We start from the raw sequence: 24,474 nt of genomic DNA, 5'->3' as shown, positions 1-24,474 counted from the left end.
TATAGGTCCTACAATGATTAGTATGTAGTACACCTAGTAGAAGTATTGCTTATATAAAAGACCACTTCTTCCCAGTAATACCATATGAAGTAGTGAAGAGTGGACGTTCGAAAAGTGCTTGTTTTTCAGCCTACTTTAAATAATCGCTTTCTAATTTTCTCTTTTATAGATATAAATAATGGTCTTATGTGATTCACATAAAAAAAATATAAAAAAAAAACTCATGAAAAATATTCCTACAAAAAATATATTTAACAATGACATCAATAGCAAAGCTGTTGCCATAGAAAATCTCTATTCTTATCACCAATAATACCAACAGATGTCGCGAGAACATTCAGTTTATTTCGTACAAAGTGGACCAAAGGCGTTACGGCCCTCAGATCGTTTCCCTAACCCATTGTGTCGTACCACGGAGTAATGAAAGATGAGAGGAGATGCTATAATGCAGGTAGGTCAGGCGCCTTCTTCCATGTCAAATTCGTGCAGTGAGCATGGACTAAACGATCAGTTACGAGGGAACTAACGAGGTGTTCGGGTTGTTGCGACATCTGACAGCGACTTTTTTATTTCAAAAATGGTCACGTCCGAAAAAGCATGTAAGAAGACAGTAACGTTCCTCGCCCCCTGCACACCGGCATTTTGGCGCGCTACTTTCTTAGGAGATTTTCCGCTATGGCACCTCCGCTAGTTATTTTGTTCTCCATGTGTCGTACAAGTTCACCCACATACTCCACATGATTATCCCTTTGAACATATAAAGCATTGTTACTTTGAATACTCCTTTAGGGAATTACGGACGGACATATTGTTTGCCGTTTCCACTTACTTAGGTTTTAGGTATTATTGAATATTGTAAACATTTATTTACATATAGGTATCACTGAATGAAAAAATCGCTATCTAAAATTCTGTAGCCCATTAAATAATAAGTTTCTCTTGTATGTAATGTGAGAAGAAACTATTTTTTATGCTTACTAACGGTAGCCTTTCCTTCTTTCTTTTCTTTTCTTCTTTTTCCTGTGGCATTCCAATACTGGACGAGAGCCCGGCGAATTTTCCCTTTTTCGTGGCAAAAGAATACCCAGCCCTTTAACATAGAAGCATACCAGAAAGTGTAAAGATTAATACAGTTAGCATTCAATGCCATATAACTTTACGAGATCTGATCTAGAAAGTCGAAAAGAAAACGTAATAAAAGAATAAAGCTTTCAAAATGCAGTTGATCTCATTACACAATTTACAGATATTTCATTTGAAGTACAGTCACGTACGAACTGAATTAAGTGATTCTCACGTCTCGATGGTATTATCGTTCAGATGCAAATGTTGGTTATCGCTCTTTTGCTCGCTTTTGTTTTATATTCAACCATTTGTTTGTTTTATACCCCTAAAATTGACGGGAAGGCGGTTTGGGCGATATTGTTTCCTGATATTACGTTTTTAATGTTAGGATATTTATTTTTGAGTTGATCCTGGATTAAGGGTTTTATGTTACTAATTGGCGGGTAAAAAATATAAAATTACCATCGGTCATTGAAATCAAATTAAAGGACACTGAACTGTAAATAGATGGAAGTATGGATAGGTATTTGGCAGAGTAAGCATGCATGAATTGCTATACAGATACTTAAATAAGAAATTCTTCTTTTATCTCATATCGATTAAATGTCTTTGAGATGTTAATATTCTCTTCTAGCCACGCAAATAAAAACAATATGTCTTCTAGAATTATTGCTAGAACTACACAAAACAAATTAATTAAGCGTTGTAATTGAAGAGCCTGTCGTCTTAACACAGGCTGTCTAAATAAGAACGTTTTAATTAAACACTTCTAAATAACTTTAACCAATAACTCGGTGTTTTGTTACTTTATAAAATTACTAGCTTTTGCCCGCGACTTCGTTCGCGTGGAATGGTGACTTTCGGCAGATTTTTGGTTAGACCAATAGATGGCGCTATATGTCCGGAATAAATTTTATTTTTAAACGGTTTTATTTAGCTCACCCCGTTTGTTTTATTTATTATTTATTCATTCTTGGGTCAAATTTAGAAATTGAAATTTCAGTGCCTTCCTGTTGTCAGATTGATCTGAAATTTGGTACACACCTGTATTTCCGATGACAATACAATATAGTAATATCAATAATATTGCAAATCCAAGATGGCCGCCGGTACAAAATGGCGGATAACGTAGGTTTTATCAATCCCGTCAATGTGGGTATCAAATGAAAGTGCTCAACCAGTAGAATACAATGTACTATATAAAATTCAAATCCAAGATGGCGGCCTCTACAAAATGGCGGATAACTTAGGTTTTATCAATCCCATCAACATGGGTATCAAATGAAAGGTCTCAACAGGTAAAATACAATTTACTATGCAAAATTGAAATCTAAGATGGCCGCCGCTACCAAATGGCTGATAACAATTTTTAAACGGTTTTATTCAGCTCATCCCGTTTGTTTTATTCTTGGGTCCAATTTAGTAATTCAAACACCCTCTTCCTGTCAACCGATTAATCTGAAATTTTGTATACACCTTTTATTCCGATGACAATACAATATAGTAATATCAATAACATTGTAAATCTAATATGGCCGCCGGCACAAAATGGCGGATTACATATTTTTCCACAACCCCCTCAATATGGGTATCAAATGAAAGGGCTACACAAGTAGAATACTGTCAGCAACCCCAGCAGGGCCCAACAGGGTGCCAGGCGTGCCTGGGCTGCGGGATTGTTCGAAAGAGTTACCGTGGCCCTGGTACATAAAAGGCCTACGACGAAACATAACTATTTTTGTCAGTAAGAGTCTGGCACTCCCTTACCACTGCTGACCCAGGGAGGGGTCACTTGATGATTTTTGGTGTCGTTAAAAAAATGACTTTTTTTTAAATTAGATTGTAATAAACTATCAGGTAAGAGACCGTGTAATAATCATGCACTAAATGAATTAGATAGAATGAGGAATATTCGGTAGGCATTTTCATTAAATACTAAAAACTAGAAAATAAAAAATTGGTAAAAAAACTTTTAAGTCAAACGGTTTTATCTTATGTGCACTGAAAACTAGAAAATAAAAAAATAGTTACTTACCTGTCAACCTACGTAGGGTGTCTTGGTCATATTAGACTAAAATAAAAACGTGGGGCCCCTCTGAAATCCTACCTATGGCAAAGCATATCTTTATACTTTGGTAGATCATGAGCTCAGCGTTCGCTGGTGAAGCCGCTACGGCTGATTATTGATTGTCAAAATCTCCAGTTACGATTATAGTAAGTCGATGCAATCCACACCTATTATACCTCTAGAAGAAAGTACTACAGCAACAGTTAGTGGGCCCCACGTTTTTATTTTAGTCTAATATGACCAAGACACCCTACGTAGGTTGACAGGTAAGTAACTATTTTTTTTATTTTCTAGTTTTCAGTGCACATAAGATAAAACCGTTTGACTTAAAAGTTTTTTTACCAATTTTTTTTTATTTGTATATTTCTTTGTAATAAAAACTATCCTATGTCCTTTCTCAAGTTCCAAATTATGTCTGTACCAAATTTCACACAAATCGGTTCAGTAGTTTAGGCGTGAAGAAAAGACAGACAGACAGAGTTACTTTCGCATTTATAATATTAGTAGGGATGTTGTAAGTCAAGGCCTTGAGAAGTTGTCTACACAGATAAAAGGATCAAACTTCTAGAATATACAAGTAACTCCTAGCTCCTTGTTAAGTAAAAGCCAAAGGTTGTTTTACTTACATTTCAAGTTGCAACTTTGTTTTTGCGAGGACTGCTTCAAAACTTGAAGGCTCTTCGCTGTTTAATAGCATCATCATAATAATACTAGCTGTTTGCCGTGGTAATGCTTGATCTCTGAAAGTATATAAAAGGTACGGCAGATTTATACTTTTTCTGTTTTTTTTCTGGGAGTTCTGAAAACTTCTTCTGGTAGTCTGCACTTCTTATTTGTTCCCACTGTTTTAAGTGTTGATGAGGTCAGATTCTTGTAAAGCACTGGTACTCAACTGAATCCAGTTAGATTGGAAGCCGACCCCAATATAGTTGGGAAAAGCCTCGGAGGATGATGATGTTTGAAGTGTACGAAACCATTAAAAAAATTGGTAGCAAAGGGCCATGGCAACAGTATCTTAATTTATTCCCAAAATGATTTCTGACATGAACGATATTTTCTGAAACAATATCTCTCACAACAGATTTTGACTGTTATGGTAATACTTTCCGGCCTGAGATATAAATAAACCTGCCCAATAAAATGATGTGAGAGAGAAATTTTGTATACGCCACGGTTGAAATGTTTGCCTACGTAATTCGTTTACGCAAGGATTATCAACTTTTGTTTAATGAATTTTTAATACTGCGTTACTTTTTGTTACGGGCCGGTGGTGGTTGGAGTTTTAAAGAGGTTAATGTGGTTACAAAGTGGAGTCACCTGTATTTAAACAGATTTTACTGATTAAGCTCCCTTAATTAATATCAAAGCCCGAGTTCTCCGACCGCGTCTGTTTTTCTTAAAACAACTTTTGACGAATTATTAACGTAACGTTACAAAACTGAAGTTTATGCTGTCGGTGAACTTGGGCCTTGGCCGAAGTTTCCTCAGCTTGACGTATCCATCTAAGCAGCCGATCATTTTAATCTCGATTCAAAACAATTTAAACTTTACTGATTCTGTCTCGGGTAGTATTAGTATTCAGAATAAGGCCTACACCATTAAGTCTAAACGATTTTTAACACAAAATTACCTTTTTACGTGACTCTAACATACAGGCATACCAGCTATTTATTTCATATTAAACAGGGTTTAACATGGAATATATTGACATTTTATTCGTGAAATATTTATTTACCAAAAATATTCATATCGGAGATATTTACAATATCCTCGGGCAATTTCGTTATTATCTCTGGGTATAATAAACTAATGATTTTTCCTGGCATGTTTTCTATACAATCTTTCGAATAAATATGAATGTTATATTTTATTTTTGTGATCATATAGAAGAGTATTTGCGTTAGTCGTAACGTACCTAATTTAAATATCTTCAGATACTCTTGTCAACTTTTTGGTATGTAATGAGACTTTTCGCCCTAAGTACCTCAAGCCAGTTTCCTAATTAGAACGAAGGTTAAGTCTTCAGGACAAAATGGGGTATTCGCCCTTAGGTGGCCTCGGAATTATTCTCGAAATCAAAGCAAAAAGTCTTTGACTAATGACACTCGTGGAATTGCTCTGGCGAAAATAATATTTGCCTCGGGCAAACAATAAGAAACGCTCTATAGACACAAATAAAGTTTTCTCGAAGCTTCGTTACATTGTTAATATTAGTATCGTTTAACAGAAGTTATTCCTATTTATATAGACCTGCCAGATATTTAAACTTAAAACTTGATTAACAATAACTTACCAATACTGCTTCATACTTACCAATATTATTTCACCATCTTTTAATTCCAATTACAAGAAAAAACATTAGTGCCGAGCATAACGCATTGATATCTAAACACTTCAAAAGTATTCCAAGCCTTGCGTTTATTTTCGACTGAAAAAGGTCGGACATATGGAATAAATGAAACAACCCTTTGCATTTAATTTTCTACAGGAAAAAGCTGGATGAAAAACTGACCAAAATAAGTTGGTGAAACAGAGGGTTGATTTACTACCCTAGAAACCTTAGGGGTGGATTTCACGAGACTTCAAATTGAGTTGGGTTTTCTTTGTAAAGTGCAGGTAAATAGATACGATAACCCCAGGATAAAATTTATACAAAGGAGGGTTTAGTTGAAGACTAAACTAAAAAATCAGCCACCTAAAACGACACATCGCTGGCATACCGCGAAAAATAGCGGCATTATATTATAAAAATTATAAGTTCCGTGGTTAATTTTTTTGCCGAGTTGAGAACATTTTGTAAGCATTAGTTATTCGCCTTTTATTTCTCTGAAAATAAAAATGGAAAGGGTCATTTGTTTGTCTTATCATATCTAGAGGTTCTCTGTCCGTTTTGTAATGTACGAAAGAATTTATAGACGTTTTATTCCAACAAAAACTTGAGAAGGGTCTTGTTAGGCAAGTTTACGTATAAATAAATAAATAAAAAGGGGTTGTTTTAGGAGTATTACTCAGTTCTCTCTCACGACTTGTTCCAGACAAGTATCTAATAAAATTGATAGGTTTCTTTACGGTTACAGTGTGCAAATATAGTCGTTTAATTTGTAGGGTGATCTCGCAATAAAATAACATGATAAATCTTTCTTCGACTGTTACGAGATACTGTTAGAAGTAGTAAAATCTTGATTAATTGCTCATAAGACAACGCTTGCAGCTGTGGTCGACTAATTGCTACTAGATGTCCAATTACATAGATTCGATGTTTTTAGGTCTATAATACAATAAGAAACATGATTAAAGCAATAGTTAAAATCGTCCAAACCTACTGTAAAATCTTCTGTTGCGTATTTGAGTCCTGCTTGGTCCAAGCTCCCAATATATTTCTTAAGACCAACCTAAACATTTGTCTATTAAGAGATATGTATTGAAACAGATTGTTGTTGATAAATGATGTTCATTTCTATATTTATTGGTTACAGTTGGAAAATGTGCAGCTTCTGGATAAATACAACCTGCGGAACCCGTCGAAGGGAACCTTGTACTTCGCGACCACGCACCTTATATTCGTGGACCATGAGATGAGGAAGGAGACATGGGTATGTGTCTTTAACATAAATGTCACGCTTTTGATAGGGGTAACTTTTTATGCAATTTGGATTCTGAGCTATCGGATGGCTGTTCATATGATAAAGGTGTATGAAGCTATTTGTAAAAGGCATTACATATAAAAAATAAATAACAAGTTTTTTGCGTCTTCTTATGTAATATGAAAAGGATTTAGTGCAGTTGCCATTCACTGAAATGTTTTTCTTGCTATCTGGAAATAACCTAAAAAAGAGACATATTCTCTCTTCTATAAAGAAGAAATAAATTGACTCGAATGTATTTAGGTATTTTTTTCTAAAACTCACAGGCAGTGGTGAAGAGTGGACGTTTTAGGGGCGCCTGTAAATTTTGACTGATAAGCTGAGTAGCAGCCAAGTTTGAGCAATGATGATGAATCATAATAATGAATAATTTTCAATGTTCCCAGATTCTCCTGATGCACATATCATCGGTGGAGCGGCTGCCGATCACGACCACCGGTTCCCCGCTCCTGGTGAGGACCAAGACCTTCCAGTCGGTGTTCTTCGTCATCCCTCGAGAGAGAGATTGCCATGAGATGCATCAAACGCTACTCAGGTTGAGCCAACCAGGTAAACCAACTTCCATATTAATTTTAGACTGTAAAATATACCACCTGTGTAACATATGGAATGCTAATAAATAATTGATTATGTAGAGGATTCATATTTCGCAAAATTATAGCTGAATATGGTTCTTGGCATAGTTAGTGGCGGTTTGTAGCTAACTTTAGAGAATTACTGTCTGCTAAACGCTAAATATTGAGTTTGGAACGACCTAATATATCATTTAAAGTCGTATGTTGTAGTGTGTTGTCGTCGTATGCTTCCGATAAAAGTTAATGGGCCCAGTTACAAATCGAAAATCTGTCAATCTTATATGCACAGCCCAGTGCTCTATTTGCAAATAATGACATCGCCTACCAAATCAGTACTAAATTCAATGAACTAAAACGGGTAATTATCGCCCCTCGCGGACTAGTACTTCATAAAATTGGCCCATGGAACAAAAAAACTACTACATAACAGCTTTATGATATTTCCTTTATTCTTCTGTGTAATTCCAGTTCACATCGATGAGTTATACTGCTTTTTCTACAAATCGACTCCGGATGACCTGCCTAAGTCGGCGGGGTGGAACTTCTTCGACATCCAGACGGAGTACCAGAGAATGAATGTGCCTAACGATCAATGGGTGCTCTGCACAGCTAATAAGGATTACGAGGTAAAATAAACTTAGATTAGATCTGATTATATAGCTGCTGGAATTCCTTTAACCCGTTGTATGTCGGTGTTCAGATATACGCTAGATACAATTGATTTTCTCATTACCTCCCGAGCCTTTTTCCAATTGATGTTCTATTGTTTTACAATTAGCGACATAAAAGCAGTTAATTGAGCTTACATTCATACAGTCCCCTCGAGCTTTGAGAGTGATAAAATGCAGAGAACACCATATTATGTACATATATAATTAAACAAAGTTTCTTCATACCTAGCTATGCGACACATACCCAAGCGAGGTGTACGTGCCGGCGCGAGCGTCGACAGCCGTCCTGCTGGGCAGCGCCAGCTTCAGGTCTCGCGGCCGCCTGCCCGTGTTGGCGTACCTACACCACAATAAAGCGGCTATAGCGCGCTGCAGCCAACCGCTCAGCGGCTTTTCTGCCAGGTAATATATACCAACTTGCCGTTTTCCCGCGGTTTCACCCGCGTCCCGTGGGAGCTACTGCCCGCACCGGGATAAAATATAGCCTATGTTACTCGCAGATAATATAGCTTTCTAATGGTGAAAGAATATTTAAAATCGGTCCAGTAGTTTTTGGGTTTATCCATTACAACCAAACAAACAAAGTTTTCCTCTTTATAATATTAGTATTAAGATAACATATACTTCTACTAACTTCGGCTATAGTGACAGCTTTCAATCATTGTTTACAGAGGAGCTAAGGTGGTCAGCTCTTTTATGCGCCCTTTGATGGCTGCAGTACCCTATTTTATGTGTAATTTGCGAGCACTGGCTGCACGTTAGGATACCGTCCACGTTGTTATAATGGTTGCTGGTGTTTTAGCCTTATAACGTATACAATATGTGTAATAATTTTCTCGTCGGTCCCAAAAGGATAATACAGGCTAGGCTAGGCATAATAAAATATCAAACTTTATCTATTCATTAAAGTAACAATAATTTGAAATAATACTTTTATTTCCCAAATAACCACAATTCCAAAATCGGTTCTACAAAGTCTGACGTAGGCCGGCAGCCAAAGATCTATACCTACTAACACTATGCAGAGATAATATACATATTTTTGTTCGCTTGCACTCTAAATGCTCGGAAACTGATTTGAAAAATTCTATCACTATTGAGTAGTTAGAGTATCCCAGTGTAACATAAGCTATCCTTTCAGATGTATGGAGGACGAGCAAATGCTGGACCTAATTAGACGGGCGAATCCAAACTGCGGTTACATGTATGTCGTGGACACCAGGCCTAGAGTGAGTCAGAACTTAAAAATATCTAAAATTCATTAGAGGTCGTGGCTAAGTCAAAACCATGCGGATCGATCCATCATAAAAGTTAAGCAACGCGTGGCGCGGTGAGTTCGTGGATGACCATCTTATCATGACGACCCCTTCTGTGCTTCGAGTAGCACTGGCTCAAGCTGGTGTAAATGAATAACACGACTGTTGCGGCCCACGCTGTCCTTTATTTTGATTATGTTTCTAACTATTATAATAATATATAACCCACTTCAAACTCTAGGTGCCTAACATTTGAATATCTGTCTCCAATCGTAAAATAGCGGATAGATCGTTTATTGAAACCCGCAGTTAATAGTTGATATGTTCGTCAGATCAATGCCATGGTGAACCGCGCCGCGGGCAAGGGCTACGAAAACGAAGCATTCTACGAGAACATCAAGTTCCAGTTTATGGGCATTGGTAATATTCACGTCATGAGGAAGAGCCTTCAGAAACTGGTTGAGAGTAAGTCTAGCTTAACTTATTGTCGTAAGTGTAAGGAATTTGATTTATTTAGTTTTTCCTTCATCATCATCCCGCTGCCCTTATCCTAATTTAGTTTGGGGTCATCTTATAAGTAACATTCTTTCTGGCCATGTCGACTTCTATACAATCCGTGGCATTATCCATCCACATTGATGCTCAACAACTTATTTAATTTGTACATGTTTTTGATAATTTATTAAGTCTCGGAGTAGTCGTAGTGTACTTACTTATTTAACATTTAATTTTTTTGTTTCTAGCTTGTGAACAGAACACGCCGACTATGTCGTCATTCCTAAACGGTCTGGAGTCGTCCGGTTGGCTCAAACACATCAAGTAAGTTGCAGAGAACAATTTTGCGCAATATTTTGTTTGCGCAAATACGTGAACTTTTTGCGCAATTTTCTGCGCTAGTAGTGTTTTATTTTTTTTCATGTGTGATCGATTGTTAGGTCCATACTAGACACGTCGTGGTGGATCGCTCACGCGATAGAGAGCGGCGTGAGCGTGTGCGTGCACTGCAGCGACGGCTGGGACCGCACGGCGCAGGTGTGCTCGCTCGCCGCGCTCTGCCTCGAGCCGCACTACCGCACCATCAACGGGTATCAGGTAATACTGTGCTAGACACGGCGCGTACCACAACAAAAAACAACAAACTGCAATAATATTCTGCTGCGGTATTTCAAAAAGTACAAAGTAGTCCCTACTTTGTACCAAAAAAAGAGCCTACTCTTTTTTAAACAGGCCGACATCGCACTCGCGTCTCCTGAATGCTCTTTTCAACTCTCATTAAATCGATTTCAATTTAGATTGTCCAATCATTACGATAACTGTTCATCGATTAGGTTATCGATTCCTATTCTATTTAAATCGATGCATGGTGTTTCAGGCGCTGATCGAGAAGGACTGGTTGTCCTTCGGCCACAAGTTCACGGCCCGATGTGGGCATATCGCTTGCGATGGTCGCGAGCGTTCTCCCGTCTTCACGCAGCTACTCGACTGTACTTGGCAACTGTACAGGCAGAGACCTGAGGTATGTCGTCTAGGCCAAAATCAAAATCAAATTGTTTTTATTTCAAATAGGCCTTTGCAGGCTCTTATGAAACGTCAAGTTAATTGCTCGGTTCCAAAAAGTTGGTCTCATGGAGAAGAGCCGGCAAGAAACTCCATAGACACTCTTGGCCGGTTCCTATATTCTATCAACTGTCGTTATGCTTGGAATTTGACAGTATCGTTTGTTTGTTAAAATTTGTATATTTAATATAGCATTATAAGCGCTTTAATTTAAATTGTAACCTTATATTGTTTTATGTTATGAATAAATTAAATTACCAGTATGGCCTTAATATCCAAATCCTATCTCTAGTAAGTTTATCAACAGATACATACATAGAATATTGGAAAAGGCCGTTCTTCTTAACAACTTTTTAGGTTTTTAACTTTTTTTTCTTGAACTTTGAAAATTGAACGTGAAAATTCATAGTATACAATGTACTCCGTTTTATAGGCATTCCAGTTCAACGAGCGGTTTCTGCTGACACTACATGACCACGCCCACGCGTGTCAATACGGAACGTTCATTGGCAACTGCGAGAAAGATAGGCGGGACTTGAGGTAGATCGTTCTATATTTATTATTATAACTAATTAGCTTGTGGCAGCAGTTTCACCCTCTTCCTGCGAGAACCACTTCCCGCACCCGAATAAATAGCCTTATGTTATTCTCACATATAAGGTACATAAATTACTACCAAGTTTCATCAATCCATCCAGTAATTTTTACTAAGAGTACTTAACAAACATACATACTTTTTTTTTTTTATCCTCACAAACCTTCGCAGTATTTTTCAACATCATTTTTTTACAAACATTTGTTTTTCTCTTTTTATATAAGTAAAGATATTGTCTGTTTCTAGGTTATCGGAACGCACGTTTTCTCTGTGGGGGTACATGGCGAGTCATTTGAACGAGTATAAGAATCCTCTGTACAACCCCAAGTCTCACCCTGATGTGTTGAAACCGGATTTAGGAGCACAAAGTATCAGGTAAGGGCTTATGTGCTAACAGGCTGCCAGACCACGGCCAACAAGCATGTTCATCACACAAATGTCGACCTCGGTCGACGTTTCCGGCTCGCTGGGAATCGAACCCGGGACCTCAGGATCAGTCCGGCATGGAGACCATTGCGCCATCGAGGTCGTCAAAAGTTGGGAAAAGGCTCGGGAAATCCTGCCGGGGCTGCGGGATTGTTCGAAGGAGTTACCGCGGCCCTGATACATAAAAGGCCGTCGACGGAACACGACGGTTTTTTAGTCAGTGATAGATTGACACTCCCTCACCGCTGCTAACCCACAGCGGGAGGGGTCATTTGATGATTTTTGACGTTGTTAAAAAAAAGCTCGTAAGATGAAGATGATGATGACGTTTGATGTGTTGGCTAGGTTCTGGCGCGGCATGTACTGCCGGCACGAGAGCGGCGTGCACCCGCGCGAGGCGCTGGGCGACCTGCTGCCCGCCGCCGTCGAGCACTGCTCCGCGCTCGACCACCACATCAACTACCTCGCCAAGGTACGCTACCTTCTAACTCTAAGGCTCATGGCACATTATAGCGGCAATGTCGTTTTAGTTGTAGAGTTATAGTAAAAGTTTATTCCTTCTTTTTAGCGCATTTGAATAAAAGCTTGTTTTTAAAGATTTTTTTACCTTTATTTTTTTTCTTAAACATCTCCTATGTATTTTTTCTATCCCTTTCAGAGAATAACAACGTTCAAGAACCTGCTATCCGGTAAGAAGGCGGATAAGAACAAAGAAACCGCCGTTGTTAACTATCAAAATGGGAACGTAGACTCCGTAGAGATCGAGACCAAGACTGAAGCACTGCAGATTGATAACAAGTGAGTATAGTCAGCAAACTTAATGGCAGATCGCAACTAACTAATGCTCCTGCTCCACCTGCGTTAGCGTTAACGTTAATGTCAATGGCCAACTACACGTTACTTATTGCATTAAAAATGCGTGTTGGCTACACTTAGGTTACAATGCCGCGAGAGTTAAACCCCTTATGAAGTAACGCGTTAACACACATTAAAGAGGTTAAGGTAACTTAGCCACACAAAATAATTCGAAAAACTAAAGCTTTCTCATTTGACCATTCCATTATCGTGCTCGTAAAATGCAGTTACCGCTTAAAAAAAGTATCTACACTCGTCCTTGCATGCGTGCAATGAGATGGCATTAATGTAGCCAACATCACTTAGCGCTCTTAGCTAAGCACTAAAACCCTTTGATGTGTCCAAAAAACCGACACCCGAGTTATCGCTTGACGTTTAATGCTATTAATAATGCCATTTGTATAAAATGCCATTAAAACGTTGGCCACATCTGCGTAACGCCAAAATTTTACGCGTTAAGACGCAGGTGGAGCAGTAGCATAACGAGCACTAGCACATGCAAGTGGCCATGTCTCTCGCGCATGTAAAAATGAGTTTGTTTGAGAACGCTGCTACGGTAAAACCCCCGATTAAGATGAAACATGTGTAAATAGGTAGTATCCGGGAAACAGTTTACATAGTTAAATGACATGGCTACGTAAAATCATAGTGCTCTTTATTGCAGCCGACTTATAATTACATATTGAGGGCGTAAACTTACAAAACTCGGAATCAGCACTCTGGATGCTCCTCAACAATGGATCAAAAGGGATAGGGAAATTACCAAGTTTTGATCACATTTGCAAACATTTTGACCACAAAATGTCCGTTCTAGTTAACATACCTACTTTTCAACTTACACTTAAAAATCAGTATTCTTAGACCAAATGTTAACTATGAATTTTTATGATCAATTATTTACTTAATTATTTAAAAAAAAAACGGTCATTTATGCAGTCGGTTAACTTAAAATGCGATAAAAAGGCGCTGATAAATCGGGCCGATATTTTGTAGGACCTTCTGAACAGGATTTTCTAACCGAACTTTTGTAGGATTGTACCTACCTTGTACTGCTGCTATCAGCGTGTTCTATTTTTCTCCTACAAAGAATCGGTCACCGATTATCGGGCGTGGACCTGTTACTTCAGGAAGTTTTATTTGTAGGTTATTGTACGAGTCTGGCGGCACTCTGTCGGAGTTAGAGTGCGCGAACCATGACCATCCGCTGAAAGAAGTGACGCCGCCCAAACCCAACAAGATACCGCTCATCACTGAGGTACGACGGTTAAACTAACTGTGATTCTAATTAGTCCGCATTTTAGATTAGCGAAAATCATTGAAAATGTATTTTTTTATTTTAACAAAGTGATAAATATTTACTAAGATATACCGCAACAAAGATTGAGAATCTCGTGACGTCACGTCTATGTATTTGTACTTAGAAGTGACGTAATACAACATTCAATCGTATTGTATCTTCGTTGATTCGTTGTTATTTGTTTGTGAGAAAAATTAAATAATAACTGTCTTTTATTTTATGATTATCTAAAAGACGGACTAATGAAATGTTATTATACTGGTCCCACATTCTTATTTTTGTGAATATAAACAGAAGGCAAGTGACAGCATACCAGCCAGCTTTGCGGTCTTGGAGAAAGAAGTGAACACTGTCGCCTTGGACTGGAAAAGTATCAAGAATGTTACCGAGTGCAGCTGCTCGACGCCTCTTGATCATTTCAGTAGAAAGGTGAGCCAACATTCATCTACACTAATATACAAAGGATATCTATAATATAAAAATGAATCGCAAAATGTGTTGGTAAGCGCATAACTCAACAACGCCTGGACCAATTTGGCTAATTCTTTTTTTGTTGTGTTTGTTATTGTCAGGAGAAGGTTAAAAAAATAGGGTAAAGTAGAGAAGTCAGTTGACGGGAGCGAAGCCGCGGGCAAAAGCTAGTTATATATAAAAACGATTGAACTGCTTTAAAAAAATATTTCCCTGAAGGGAAGCTACACTATGTATAACCGGGGGACGTAGTCTGACATTTTATCATAAGAAACAATGTTTGTTTTACTGTTTTTGATATTAACCGCTCGTATGCCGGTTATAACTTAGACGGTAAAGCCGAATTGCTTACGATATGTGTGTGTTACTTTGTGATACAAAAAAATCATCGCTTCAAGTCGTTTAGTTTTGATTGCAGTCAACGTAATCACGACACTCGCGCGCTCTTTTGTTTTGCACTTGTTTAGACCGTCGCGTTCGGCTTCCTTCGAACCATGAAGAACAAATAAACTAGCGGAGATGTCATAACGCAAAATCTCATTAGAAAGTAGCGCACCAAAATGGGGGTGTTAGGGGGACGAGGAAAATTACTAGCTTCGCCTTTACATGCCTTGTTTGTACCCGCCCATTTCCTTTAAAACCAAATCATCAAACCATACAATTATTTGACTGACTCGTCTTGATTTGACAGGGAAGTTAGTTCTAGTCAACATCCAATTTGAATATAAAGCAAAGATAACTTTTGTTATTGTAAAGTTGCATTTGCAAAATATTGAGCCGCTTGGGAATAGCCAATGCGCGCATGTATTATTACTCTCGCTTCCTACATCCGTCACCACGCGCGTATCGTGTATGAGTTGGATATAGCACATATTGATGGTCGTGTGTTCAGCACCACTGCTGGGGCTGTGGGCGCTGCGTGTGCACGCGCTGTGTGTGTGCGCGAGCCGCCCTCCCCGCGCTCCTCGCGCCCCGCGCCGCCCCGCTCTGCGCCGCCTGCACGCCCGACACGCCCCGAGCGCACGGTCAGTCACCCGCACTCTACTGTACATACACGCACTCCCTCGCGCCTCGCCCTGCGCCCCACGCCTTCACGCACTACGCACTCTCCTGTCCACCTCCTCGCTTTGCGCCGCCTGCACGCCCGACACGCCCCGAGCGCACGGTCAGTCACCCGCACTCTACTGTACATACACGCACTTTCCTGCTCTGCGCCGCCTGCACGCCCGACACGCCCCGAGCGCACGGTCAGTCACCCGCACTCTACTGTACATACCGCACTCCCTCGCGCCCTGCGCCCGCTCTGCGCCGCCTGCACGCCCGACACGCCCCGAGCGCACGGTCAGTCACCCGCACTCTACTGTACATACACGCACTCCCTGCGCTGCGCCGCCTGCACGCCCCACGCAGCGCACGGTCAGTCACCCGCACTCCCCGCGCTCCTCGCGCCCCGCGCCGCCCCGCTCTGCGCCGCCTGCACGCCCGACACGCCCCGAGCGCACGGTCAGTCACCCGCACTCTACTGTACATACACGCACTCCCCGCGCTCCTCGCGCCCCGCGCCGCCCCGCTCTGCGCCGCCTGCACGCCCGACACGCCCCGAGCGCACGGTCAGTCACCCGCACTCTACTGTACACTCCCAGCGCTCCTCGCGCCCCGCGCCGCCCTGCTCTGCGCCGCCTGCACGCCCGACACGCCCTGAGCGCACGGTCAGTCACCCGCACTCTACTGTACATACATCGCACTCCCCGCTCCTCGCGCCTCTGCGCCTGCACGCACGCCTGCACTCCTTCCTTCCTTCCTTTCACACTCTGCCACTTCCTTCGCACCTCCCGCAGTCACCCGCCTCCATCCTCCCTTCCTTCACGCCCTGCATCAGTCCCTCTCACTCCACCCTTCCTCGCGCCCCGCGCCTGCTTGCGCCGCCTGCACACACGCCCACGCACTCCACCCACGCTCCCTCGCGCCGCGCCGCCCTGCTCTGCGCGCCTGCACGCCCGACACGCCCCGAGCGCACGGTCAGTCACCCGCACTCTACTGTACCACCTCGCGCCCCGCCCACTCTCCACCTGCCCTCCTTCCTGCCCACGCACTCCCTTCGCACCTCCTCCTGCCACCCAGTCACACTCCTGTACCACGCACTCCCCGCTTCGCTCGCGCCACACGCCCGCGCACGGTCACGGTCAGCACTCCACCTACTGCACTCCCCGCTCCTCGCGCCCCGCGCCGCCCCGCTCTGCGCCGCCTGCACGCCCGACACGCCCCGAGCGCACGGTCAGTCACCCGCACTCTACTGTACATACAAGCAATCTACTGTACCTACATACACGTAATCTACTGTACCTACATACACGCACTCTACTGTACCTTCATACACGCAATCTACTGTACATACACACAATCTACTGTACCTACATACACGCGATCTGCAGTACGTACAAGCAATCTACTGTACATACACGCATTGAAAATTCATTTATTCACTCACTTCAGAATTTTAATCAATCGAAAAAAGACCCCCCAAATGACATTTGAGAGAACCTCTGCATGTCCTATATTGATTAAATTGTCATTTTATTTTCACAGATATAGTGACGCCAGCCAACTGAAACATCAATAAATAATTTTAGTCAAATTAAGATAGCTAGGTTAAAAACATTTTCAAAAGTATTGTATATTTTGTATGTAAGGATCCCCGAATTTTCTTCTTTAAAAAAATGAAATTTTATGTATTCGTGAACGTAAGTTACCAGACAATTGATATCGTTAAAATGGTAGCATTGATAACAAAAAAAAAAACTAAAAAAAACATTGTGCAACTGCGTGTTTCATTTTATGTTAAGACATTTCATTTCGAATGAAAGGTGACGAATGGAAGGCGAAAATGAACGAAAAATGAAGCGTCTTATATCAGATTTATTACTGGATACAGGTTATTTTTGCATTTTAATAAGCTAGTTATGTCTCTCCATAAGTAACTTATAGAATCATACGTATGAAAGAAAGTAAAAGTAGCCTATGGTGGATTTTTATTAAAAAAAAAAAAAATGGCATAATTATGTCACATACCAATATCTAATCGCAAAAAACGGATTTAAATTCCTATGTCTTTAGTAACAGTAGATGCAATATTGTGCCGGTTTCTGAGCTCTTTTTCTGGTGTATTATCTTTTCTTTTTTTTTCTCTTAAAAATGGTCATGAATTAAGATAGTCATTATTCTTGTTTCATTATACCTAATAGCAAATGTGACGTTATTGACCTTAAGTTATATTGTTAAAATGTTTAATTTATGAACAAGAATTTCTTTTTTTACGTGAGTCTTGAAAACTATGTATGTATGTGTATGTTTAGTTACAAGTTTTCCATAGTTTTTTTTTATAATCGCCACATAGGTAATTGCATTTGACAATATTTTAATTCGAGGAATAATCCTTACTATATTAATATTATAAATACGAAAGTAACTCTGTCTGTCTGTTAGTTATTCACGTCTAAACCACTGTACTGATTTTAATAACATTTGGTACAGAGACAGAGTAGACCTTGAGAAATAACAGGATAGTTTTTATCCCGAACTTTTGAAGAATTCTCTTGGAAACGCGATATAACCGAACTCTACGTGGGCGGAAGCTATTATTCAATGAAAAAACATTTTTGTAATTTCTCAAAAACTGTGTCTGTCCCGAACCATTCCACCTTTCCTTATGTTAGCTTTTAATGAAAGTTCAAACACATATATTTATATAATTTGTAGATAATTATAAAATAAGAATAATGTATATTATGTACATTTGTTAGGAAGAAATCATATGCTTGTAAATAATAGGTTAAAAGTTTAGTAATGTAATCAAAAATCATAAATATTATGTTGAATTATTGTATAGTTTAAAATATATAATGTATATCAGTGGCAATATCGTTTTATTTATTGTTATGATTATGTAGGTAGGTCACATAACAGTTTAACTATGTGCTTGAAAAAAAAATCGTCATCGCCAAGTCGTTAGATATCCAATAAAACCAATTAATTCGCAATCACTACCTAACAACCATTTAGACTTTTATTAATTGGCTCTGCGTTCCTGAATTTGTAAACATAACAGTTCTCTACATGGAGTAACAATGTTTCTCCGAATATTAGTATTATTTCTCATGTTATATTTATCGACATGCGAAGTGAAAGATACGGCTGATGTGGAAACCGTAGCGATGAGTCGTATGGTAGGCATAGATGCCGTACACGATGGCAATAAGAAGATCGATAAGGATACCATTATATCTCGTAATTTGAAACTGGAGAAGCGAAATCGTGGACCTAAATGTGAGTCGGCTTGTGTTCTCATACCTCATCCATCCATCCGTCACAGGGCCCTTGGGACTTCTTGCCACTCTCATCAAAAATATTAGTCTTCTAAAATACCTTTAATAACTGTATAGGCCGATTTGTCAAACGCCAGATAATTTTTATCTGATGTTTTGATAGCTTTTGCATAAAAAAATAGGTTTGTCAAATTGCTTAGAAAAGTTAACTGATTATTAAAAATCTGCTCTAAAATGTAGCGAATAATAATTGAGAAGTGAATTCCAGATCTTTTTCTCATGTCAACCAGCTATGGTTGAATATGCAACTCTGGGGTTGATTCGGTATACCAACAAAAAACTAAAAAAAAAAAATAAGTAGGAATAATGGTTTCTTTTTTCTATAAGCAACTCCCAAAAACAACGTGGAAGATAAAGAGCCAGATTGGTCTTACAAGACTTTCCCTAAAGAAGTGGTCGATCACGTAGAGCAGTTCAAAAAGAACATGTCGGAATGTCTTCGGGAGGTTCAAGCAAATGACAAGAGACCAGTCAAGCGTTTATCTCCCAAAATGGAATCACCGGTCCACGGCGAATGCCTTATTGCGTGCGTACTGAAACGCAACGGCGTCATTTTGAACGGCAAGGTTAATAAAGGTAAAATCTTGTCGCTACTAACGTTAGCGAGTCTTAGCCAAGTTAAAAATAACACAGTGCACCGAGCCCTTTGAGCCGAGACCCATGAAATTCAGATGTCTCGACAAATGTTTTCAAAATCTTTTTTTTTTTCTCCTTTTATTCCTTATTTTATATTTTTTAAATTGTTGATGTCAAGTATTTTCGTTATAGGTATAGTTATCGGCACGGATATTGAGCCCTGACCTTCACCTGCGCAGAAGCGATTTATTGGTTTATTGCCTCATGTGTAGGTTGCGGTGCGGAAAGCGATCCCCACTCTTCCGCCGAGAGCTCAATATCCGTGCCGGTAACTATACGGACATGATACGGACTCGAAATTATTATGACGTTGATTATGATGTTTCTGGCAGTAAAGTACCAAGATCAGCGCCATCTAAGCATCAGCTAGAAAAAGATTTTTTAAAAATATCTCATTGAAACTTACTTGCCTATGTAATGAACTAAATTTTTCGAAACGAAATCATTCTAGTGTGAGTCCACAGAACACACAATACCCTAACTAAAGAGTCGGACTCGGGTACAAAAAGCTCCGATCCACTTTTCATATGTTGTTATAGCGGCAATTATATTAATTTTGTTTCATTCTAATCATGATTTTCAGATAACTTATTGTCACTGGTCAGCAAATTTTACTCCAAGGATACAAAGTTGATGAAGAAGTTAGAAAAGAATTTGGACCGTTGCATCGAATTGAGTGTTCGTATTCAAGATGAATGCTTATTGGCATCTAAGCTGAACGATTGCACAAACGATCTCATGGCGAGCAATAAACATAAAATCAGCGTTAATTATTAATAAATATGCCATGATTGATAAACACCTGTTTTTCTTTTAGCATCCTTTCCTATAAAGTTATACAGCTTCTTTATTCACTCATCATGATCATCGTCTGCCTAGCCTGTCACAGTTTAAGATTTACAACATATCGACATCACTTCTGTGTAAACACAAGATTTTTACTTAATCTCTATCTCTATATATATAAAAATGAATTGCTGTTCGTTAGTCTCGCTAAAACTCGAGAACGGCTGGGCCGATTGAGCTGATTTTGGTTTTGAAATGTTTGTAGAGGTCCAGGGAAGGTTTAAAAGGTGAGAAAAATTCTAATAATTGCCGGGAAAATCTTCAAAACAGCATTTTTCTATTTCCCATGCAAACGTTTTCTAAATAAAATGGAGAGTCAATTTGTAATTTATTACCGCTGTATAAAGTTCAAATTCGCGTGCGCGTTGGAGGATCTAATATCGCGTTCTGAAACTCAACAAACGCGACAAAATTGCATAGTCTCAAAATACATAGTACATAAATAGTGGTCGGCTTCGAGAAACTCATTTTTAACTAACTTCAGTTGTTAATCTGTCCGATAATTTTTTTAATAAGACTTTATAGAAATCGAAAGGTAAATCTTAAGTTTTGTCAGAAATCCTAACTATTGTTATAAATGTGAAAGTAACTCTGTCTGTCTGTCTGTCTGTCTTTTCTTCACGCCTAAACTACTGAACCGATTTGTGTGAAATTTGGTACAGACATAGTTTGGAACTTGAGAAAGGACATAGGATAGTTTTTATTTCAATAAATAAAATAAAAAATAAAATTTTTCCGGACATATAGCGCCATCTATTGGTCAAACCAAAAATATGCCGGAAGTCACTATTCCATGCGAACGAAGTTGCGGGCAAAAGCTAGTATAATTATAAAAATGGATCATATTTTAAATCAGTGAAATAAAATATATTTTTTGGAATTAATTTTATGGTTTCGTGGAACCAACAAAATCGGGGTACATTGTCTCTGGTTGATGACCATAGACCATTACAGTGTGCAGTTTATGTTCTTGCTGTGTTAGTTTATGCTCTTGTCTATGGTTTATACTTACTGACTGATACAGTGTTGCCAGAATATTACTTTTGCAACATTTTACGTTACTTTTAAGACAAACAAAAAATACATTATAAAACGTATTTTTTTCATTTAACGATTATGAAAAACAATGACAAAGTAAAATGCAGACTTGAAAAACTTTACTGATAACTATATTGGTTGGTATATTACCTAAACGCATATCATTGACAGAATGTTTCACCCTCTTCCTGTCAACCGATTCATCTGAAATTTTGTATGCACTTTGGGTTTTGGTGACAATACAATTATGTTTATTCATTATCATTATAAATCCAAGATGGCGGCCGCTACAAAATGGCGGATAACGTAGGTTTTATCAATCTCATCAATATGGGTATCAAATGAAAGTGCTCAACCAGTAGAATACAATGCACTATATACAATTAAAATCGAAGATGGCGGCCTCTATAAAATGGCGGAAAACTTAGGTTTTATCAATCCCATCAACATGGGTATCAAATGAAAGGTCTCAACAAGTAGAATACAATTTACTATGCAAAATTGAAATCTAAGATATACGAAGATTGCAATTGGCCCCAACAATAGAGGAGTTGGACTGCAATAAACTAACGGGCAAGAAACCTTACAATAATTAAGCACTAAATGAATTAAACAGAATGCGAAATAAAAACTAAAAACTAGAAAATAAAAATAAGAAAAAATACTTTTTAAGTTAAACGGTTTTATGTTATACATACATTGCAATGTTTAAGATAAATGTAATAAAAACCAAAAAATTATAAAATAGATACAGTCGTGGGAATTATAAACATATGCATAGACTAGACTAAAATAAAACCATGAGGCACGTCAGTTAAAATAGTAAGTAATTTCCTCGCCGTCTGCGGGCCAACTACCTAACGACGAATTAAACGATTCTTCTATCGCACATTAAGTTGATAATTTGTAGACAATTGACGTGCCCCACGGTTTTTAGTCTAGTCTATGCATATGTTTATAATTCCCACGACTGTATCTTTTTTATTATTTTTTGTTTTTTAGTGCATTTATCTTAAACATTGCAATGTATGTTTAACAAAAACCGTTTAACTTAAAAAGTTTTTTTACCTATTTTTATTTTCTTTTTATACATCGTCAGTCGATTTGATCAACCATTATTACGATTCATTTTCGAGGTTTTAGAAATGGGACTTGATTTAAAGTAATTTTAGTTTGCATGCAATAAAGTGCCATAATATAGCATTGTGTTGTTTTCCACTTAATAAATAATAAGGTAAGGTAATGTTACTTTTCTCGTGAAAATGTTATTTTTTTGAACTGTCTCATGTTTTGTTTCACTATCTGCTGCTGGCAACACTGGACTGATCCTTGTCATCATTCGTTCATTTCATTCAGTCTTTGAGTCTTTATCATGTCTTTATTGGTCACACTGTCACACAAAAGTCTTCGAGAATATAACCTAACGAACGAAGAAGCCAAGCAAGCCACTAGCCACTGCTAGCCACGAATAAATAAGAAAGAAGTCATTACCTGAGTCCGTAGCATGGTTGTGTTACATAGTATTGTATTATTTAGTTGTACGTAGAAGAAACCTGAGATATTTCGTAATTTCACTTGATGTCGGGGGCTGTCAATAACAAACTGCAACAAAGAATATTATTACTGCCTCTGTGATTACTTGTGTTTTTTGCTTGCATTTCATTTGCAAACATTTGGTTTGGTTGTTGTTTTTGTGGAACAGTGTTAATTTTAATTATTTAGGATGTAAAATCCGTTTGAGTCGTTGGTTTAAAGTTATAAAAGTGTCTCGTAGTTTGGAAATACTCAAATCTGTTAAAACGAAATTTGGTTAACACGCCATTGTTGTAGAATAGAAATCTTCATTGGCAATGTCTGGTTTGTGGTGATAAATTGTCTAAATATCGACCTTAAATTCAGTTAGTTTGTTAAAAGTCTAGAAAGCTTAAAAAGGTCCGCTCATTCTATGGATTAAAAAAGGCTGTATTGCGTTATCATCGTCGATTTTTACATGTTGTGTTGGTCAAAGTTCTTCTTCATTTGGTCATTGGCTGTTCTTTGTCATCAGTTTATCGTTCTATTTTGATGTCGTGGTATTTCTATGAACGTGTCAAATCTATCGATGAGTTTGTGTGTATTGGTGTCGAGTCGAGCTTATTTTAGCGGAATAGGCGTTTATCTAGTGAAACGCCAGTGGTGGGTGGGCCACAGAGTACTTTTTATATTATGAAATAGAGGTCCAACTCGACTACCAAACTAAGTAAGACAAGTGGCGCCTTCTGAACGCAGGTTTAAGAAACTATTTGTCAATATATATACATATAGCTACATAAAGCAGTGGTTACTGGGTCTAGGTAGATTTTTGTTTCTTTTTGTTTAATATTTATAAGATGTTTTTCAATAAATAAAACACTGATAACCTTTAATATAATTTATTTTTTTCTTTTAAAACATTTCATGTATAATTTTTTCGCTTTTAGCTTATAGGAATCCGTATCATCATCACACTCTCTCCTATTTATTAATATTTTATTAATATCTTTACAGTAATTGTAAATAAAGAATCTGCAGGATATATTGATTAAAAAGTCTATTAATTTTTCTTTATGAATTTCACATTTTATGAAATCGAATTTCAAATGTATAAATATTAATGTTTTGATGAAATCTTTTAAATATTTTTTTTCCAAACATTTTTTAATTATTGTGTAATTTATATCCTGCAGATTCGAAACACAATTTAAGAGAGAGTCGCTGGGACTGCAAAGCCATTTTTATTAGCATACTCTCTATATTTTAAATAATCGTGTTCCTGATCGGACATTAAATTTTTTTTACATTCACTACAACCCTTGAAGACTTTCTTCTTAGCGGTTTTAATAAAATAACCGCTAACATATTGTAGCCCCCCAATTATACGGGGGTCGCTTTTGTCTTCAAGGGCTGTAAATTCAATGTCCGGAATCTCAGAGAGCTCACAATTTATTTGTTCTTTGCAGGCCCCGCTTGTGATGAGAACTTCATGCAAAGCGTGGCAATTATCTGCCTCACAATTTGTCCCTGGGGCATGGACACTAGATAGGCTGTTTATTAAAAGGCTGCTAAATGCTGCT

General features: G+C 38.4%; 2 protein-coding genes across 4 annotated transcripts in view; both read left to right on the top strand.

Moving 5' to 3' along the window:
• The window catches only part of LOC110379768 (myotubularin-related protein 6), a 58,622-nt gene extending 40,230 nt beyond the window's left edge, over nucleotides 1-18,392 (top strand). For 2 of the 3 annotated variants that reach the window (XM_064039363.1, XM_049841420.2), the window contains exons 2-18: nucleotides 6,610-6,726; nucleotides 7,164-7,326; nucleotides 7,821-7,978; nucleotides 8,253-8,425; nucleotides 9,165-9,252; nucleotides 9,612-9,744; nucleotides 10,023-10,098; nucleotides 10,215-10,371; nucleotides 10,652-10,795; nucleotides 11,270-11,376; nucleotides 11,678-11,806; nucleotides 12,203-12,329; nucleotides 12,516-12,655; nucleotides 13,856-13,967; nucleotides 14,304-14,438; nucleotides 15,373-15,505; nucleotides 17,067-18,392. In XM_064039363.1, coding sequence (XP_063895433.1) covers nucleotides 6,610-6,726; nucleotides 7,164-7,326; nucleotides 7,821-7,978; nucleotides 8,253-8,425; nucleotides 9,165-9,252; nucleotides 9,612-9,744; nucleotides 10,023-10,098; nucleotides 10,215-10,371; nucleotides 10,652-10,795; nucleotides 11,270-11,376; nucleotides 11,678-11,806; nucleotides 12,203-12,329; nucleotides 12,516-12,655; nucleotides 13,856-13,967; nucleotides 14,304-14,438; nucleotides 15,373-15,505; nucleotides 17,067-17,089 — 2,115 coding nt within the window. In that variant the 3' untranslated portion in view covers nucleotides 17,090-18,392. The remainder of the gene's footprint in view (nucleotides 1-6,609; nucleotides 6,727-7,163; nucleotides 7,327-7,820; nucleotides 7,979-8,252; nucleotides 8,426-9,164; nucleotides 9,253-9,611; nucleotides 9,745-10,022; nucleotides 10,099-10,214; nucleotides 10,372-10,651; nucleotides 10,796-11,269; nucleotides 11,377-11,677; nucleotides 11,807-12,202; nucleotides 12,330-12,515; nucleotides 12,656-13,855; nucleotides 13,968-14,303; nucleotides 14,439-15,372; nucleotides 15,506-17,066) is intronic. The other variant, XM_021339565.3, reaches the window with a different exon arrangement.
• Nucleotides 18,393-18,466: 74 nt separating this feature from the next.
• On the top strand, nucleotides 18,467-20,297 carry LOC110379769 (uncharacterized). The gene is made up of 3 exons (XM_021339567.3): nucleotides 18,467-18,803; nucleotides 19,190-19,438; nucleotides 20,082-20,297. The coding sequence occupies exons 1-3, from the start codon at nucleotides 18,605-18,607 to the stop codon at nucleotides 20,273-20,275; spliced, it is 642 nt and encodes a 213-aa protein (XP_021195242.3). The 5' UTR covers nucleotides 18,467-18,604; the 3' UTR covers nucleotides 20,276-20,297.
• Nucleotides 20,298-24,474: the final 4,177 nt, after the last annotated feature.

This window comes from Helicoverpa armigera, chromosome 19 (assembly GCF_030705265.1).
Source record: "Helicoverpa armigera isolate CAAS_96S chromosome 19, ASM3070526v1, whole genome shotgun sequence".
Classification (NCBI taxonomy): Eukaryota; Metazoa; Arthropoda; class Insecta; order Lepidoptera; family Noctuidae; genus Helicoverpa; species Helicoverpa armigera.
This window is presented reverse-complemented; position numbering and strand designations above follow the sequence as displayed.

Coding starts and splice junctions, on each gene's coding strand:
- LOC110379769 (XM_021339567.3), top strand. CDS start 18,605: ATGTTTCTCCGAATATTAGTATTATTTCTCATGTTATATTTATCGACA. Junction 18,804..19,189: donor GCGAAATCGTGGACCTAAAT/GTGAGTCGGCTT, acceptor TTTTTCTATAAG/CAACTCCCAAAAACAACGTG. Junction 19,439..20,081: donor GAACGGCAAGGTTAATAAAG/GTAAAATCTTGT, acceptor CATGATTTTCAG/ATAACTTATTGTCACTGGTC.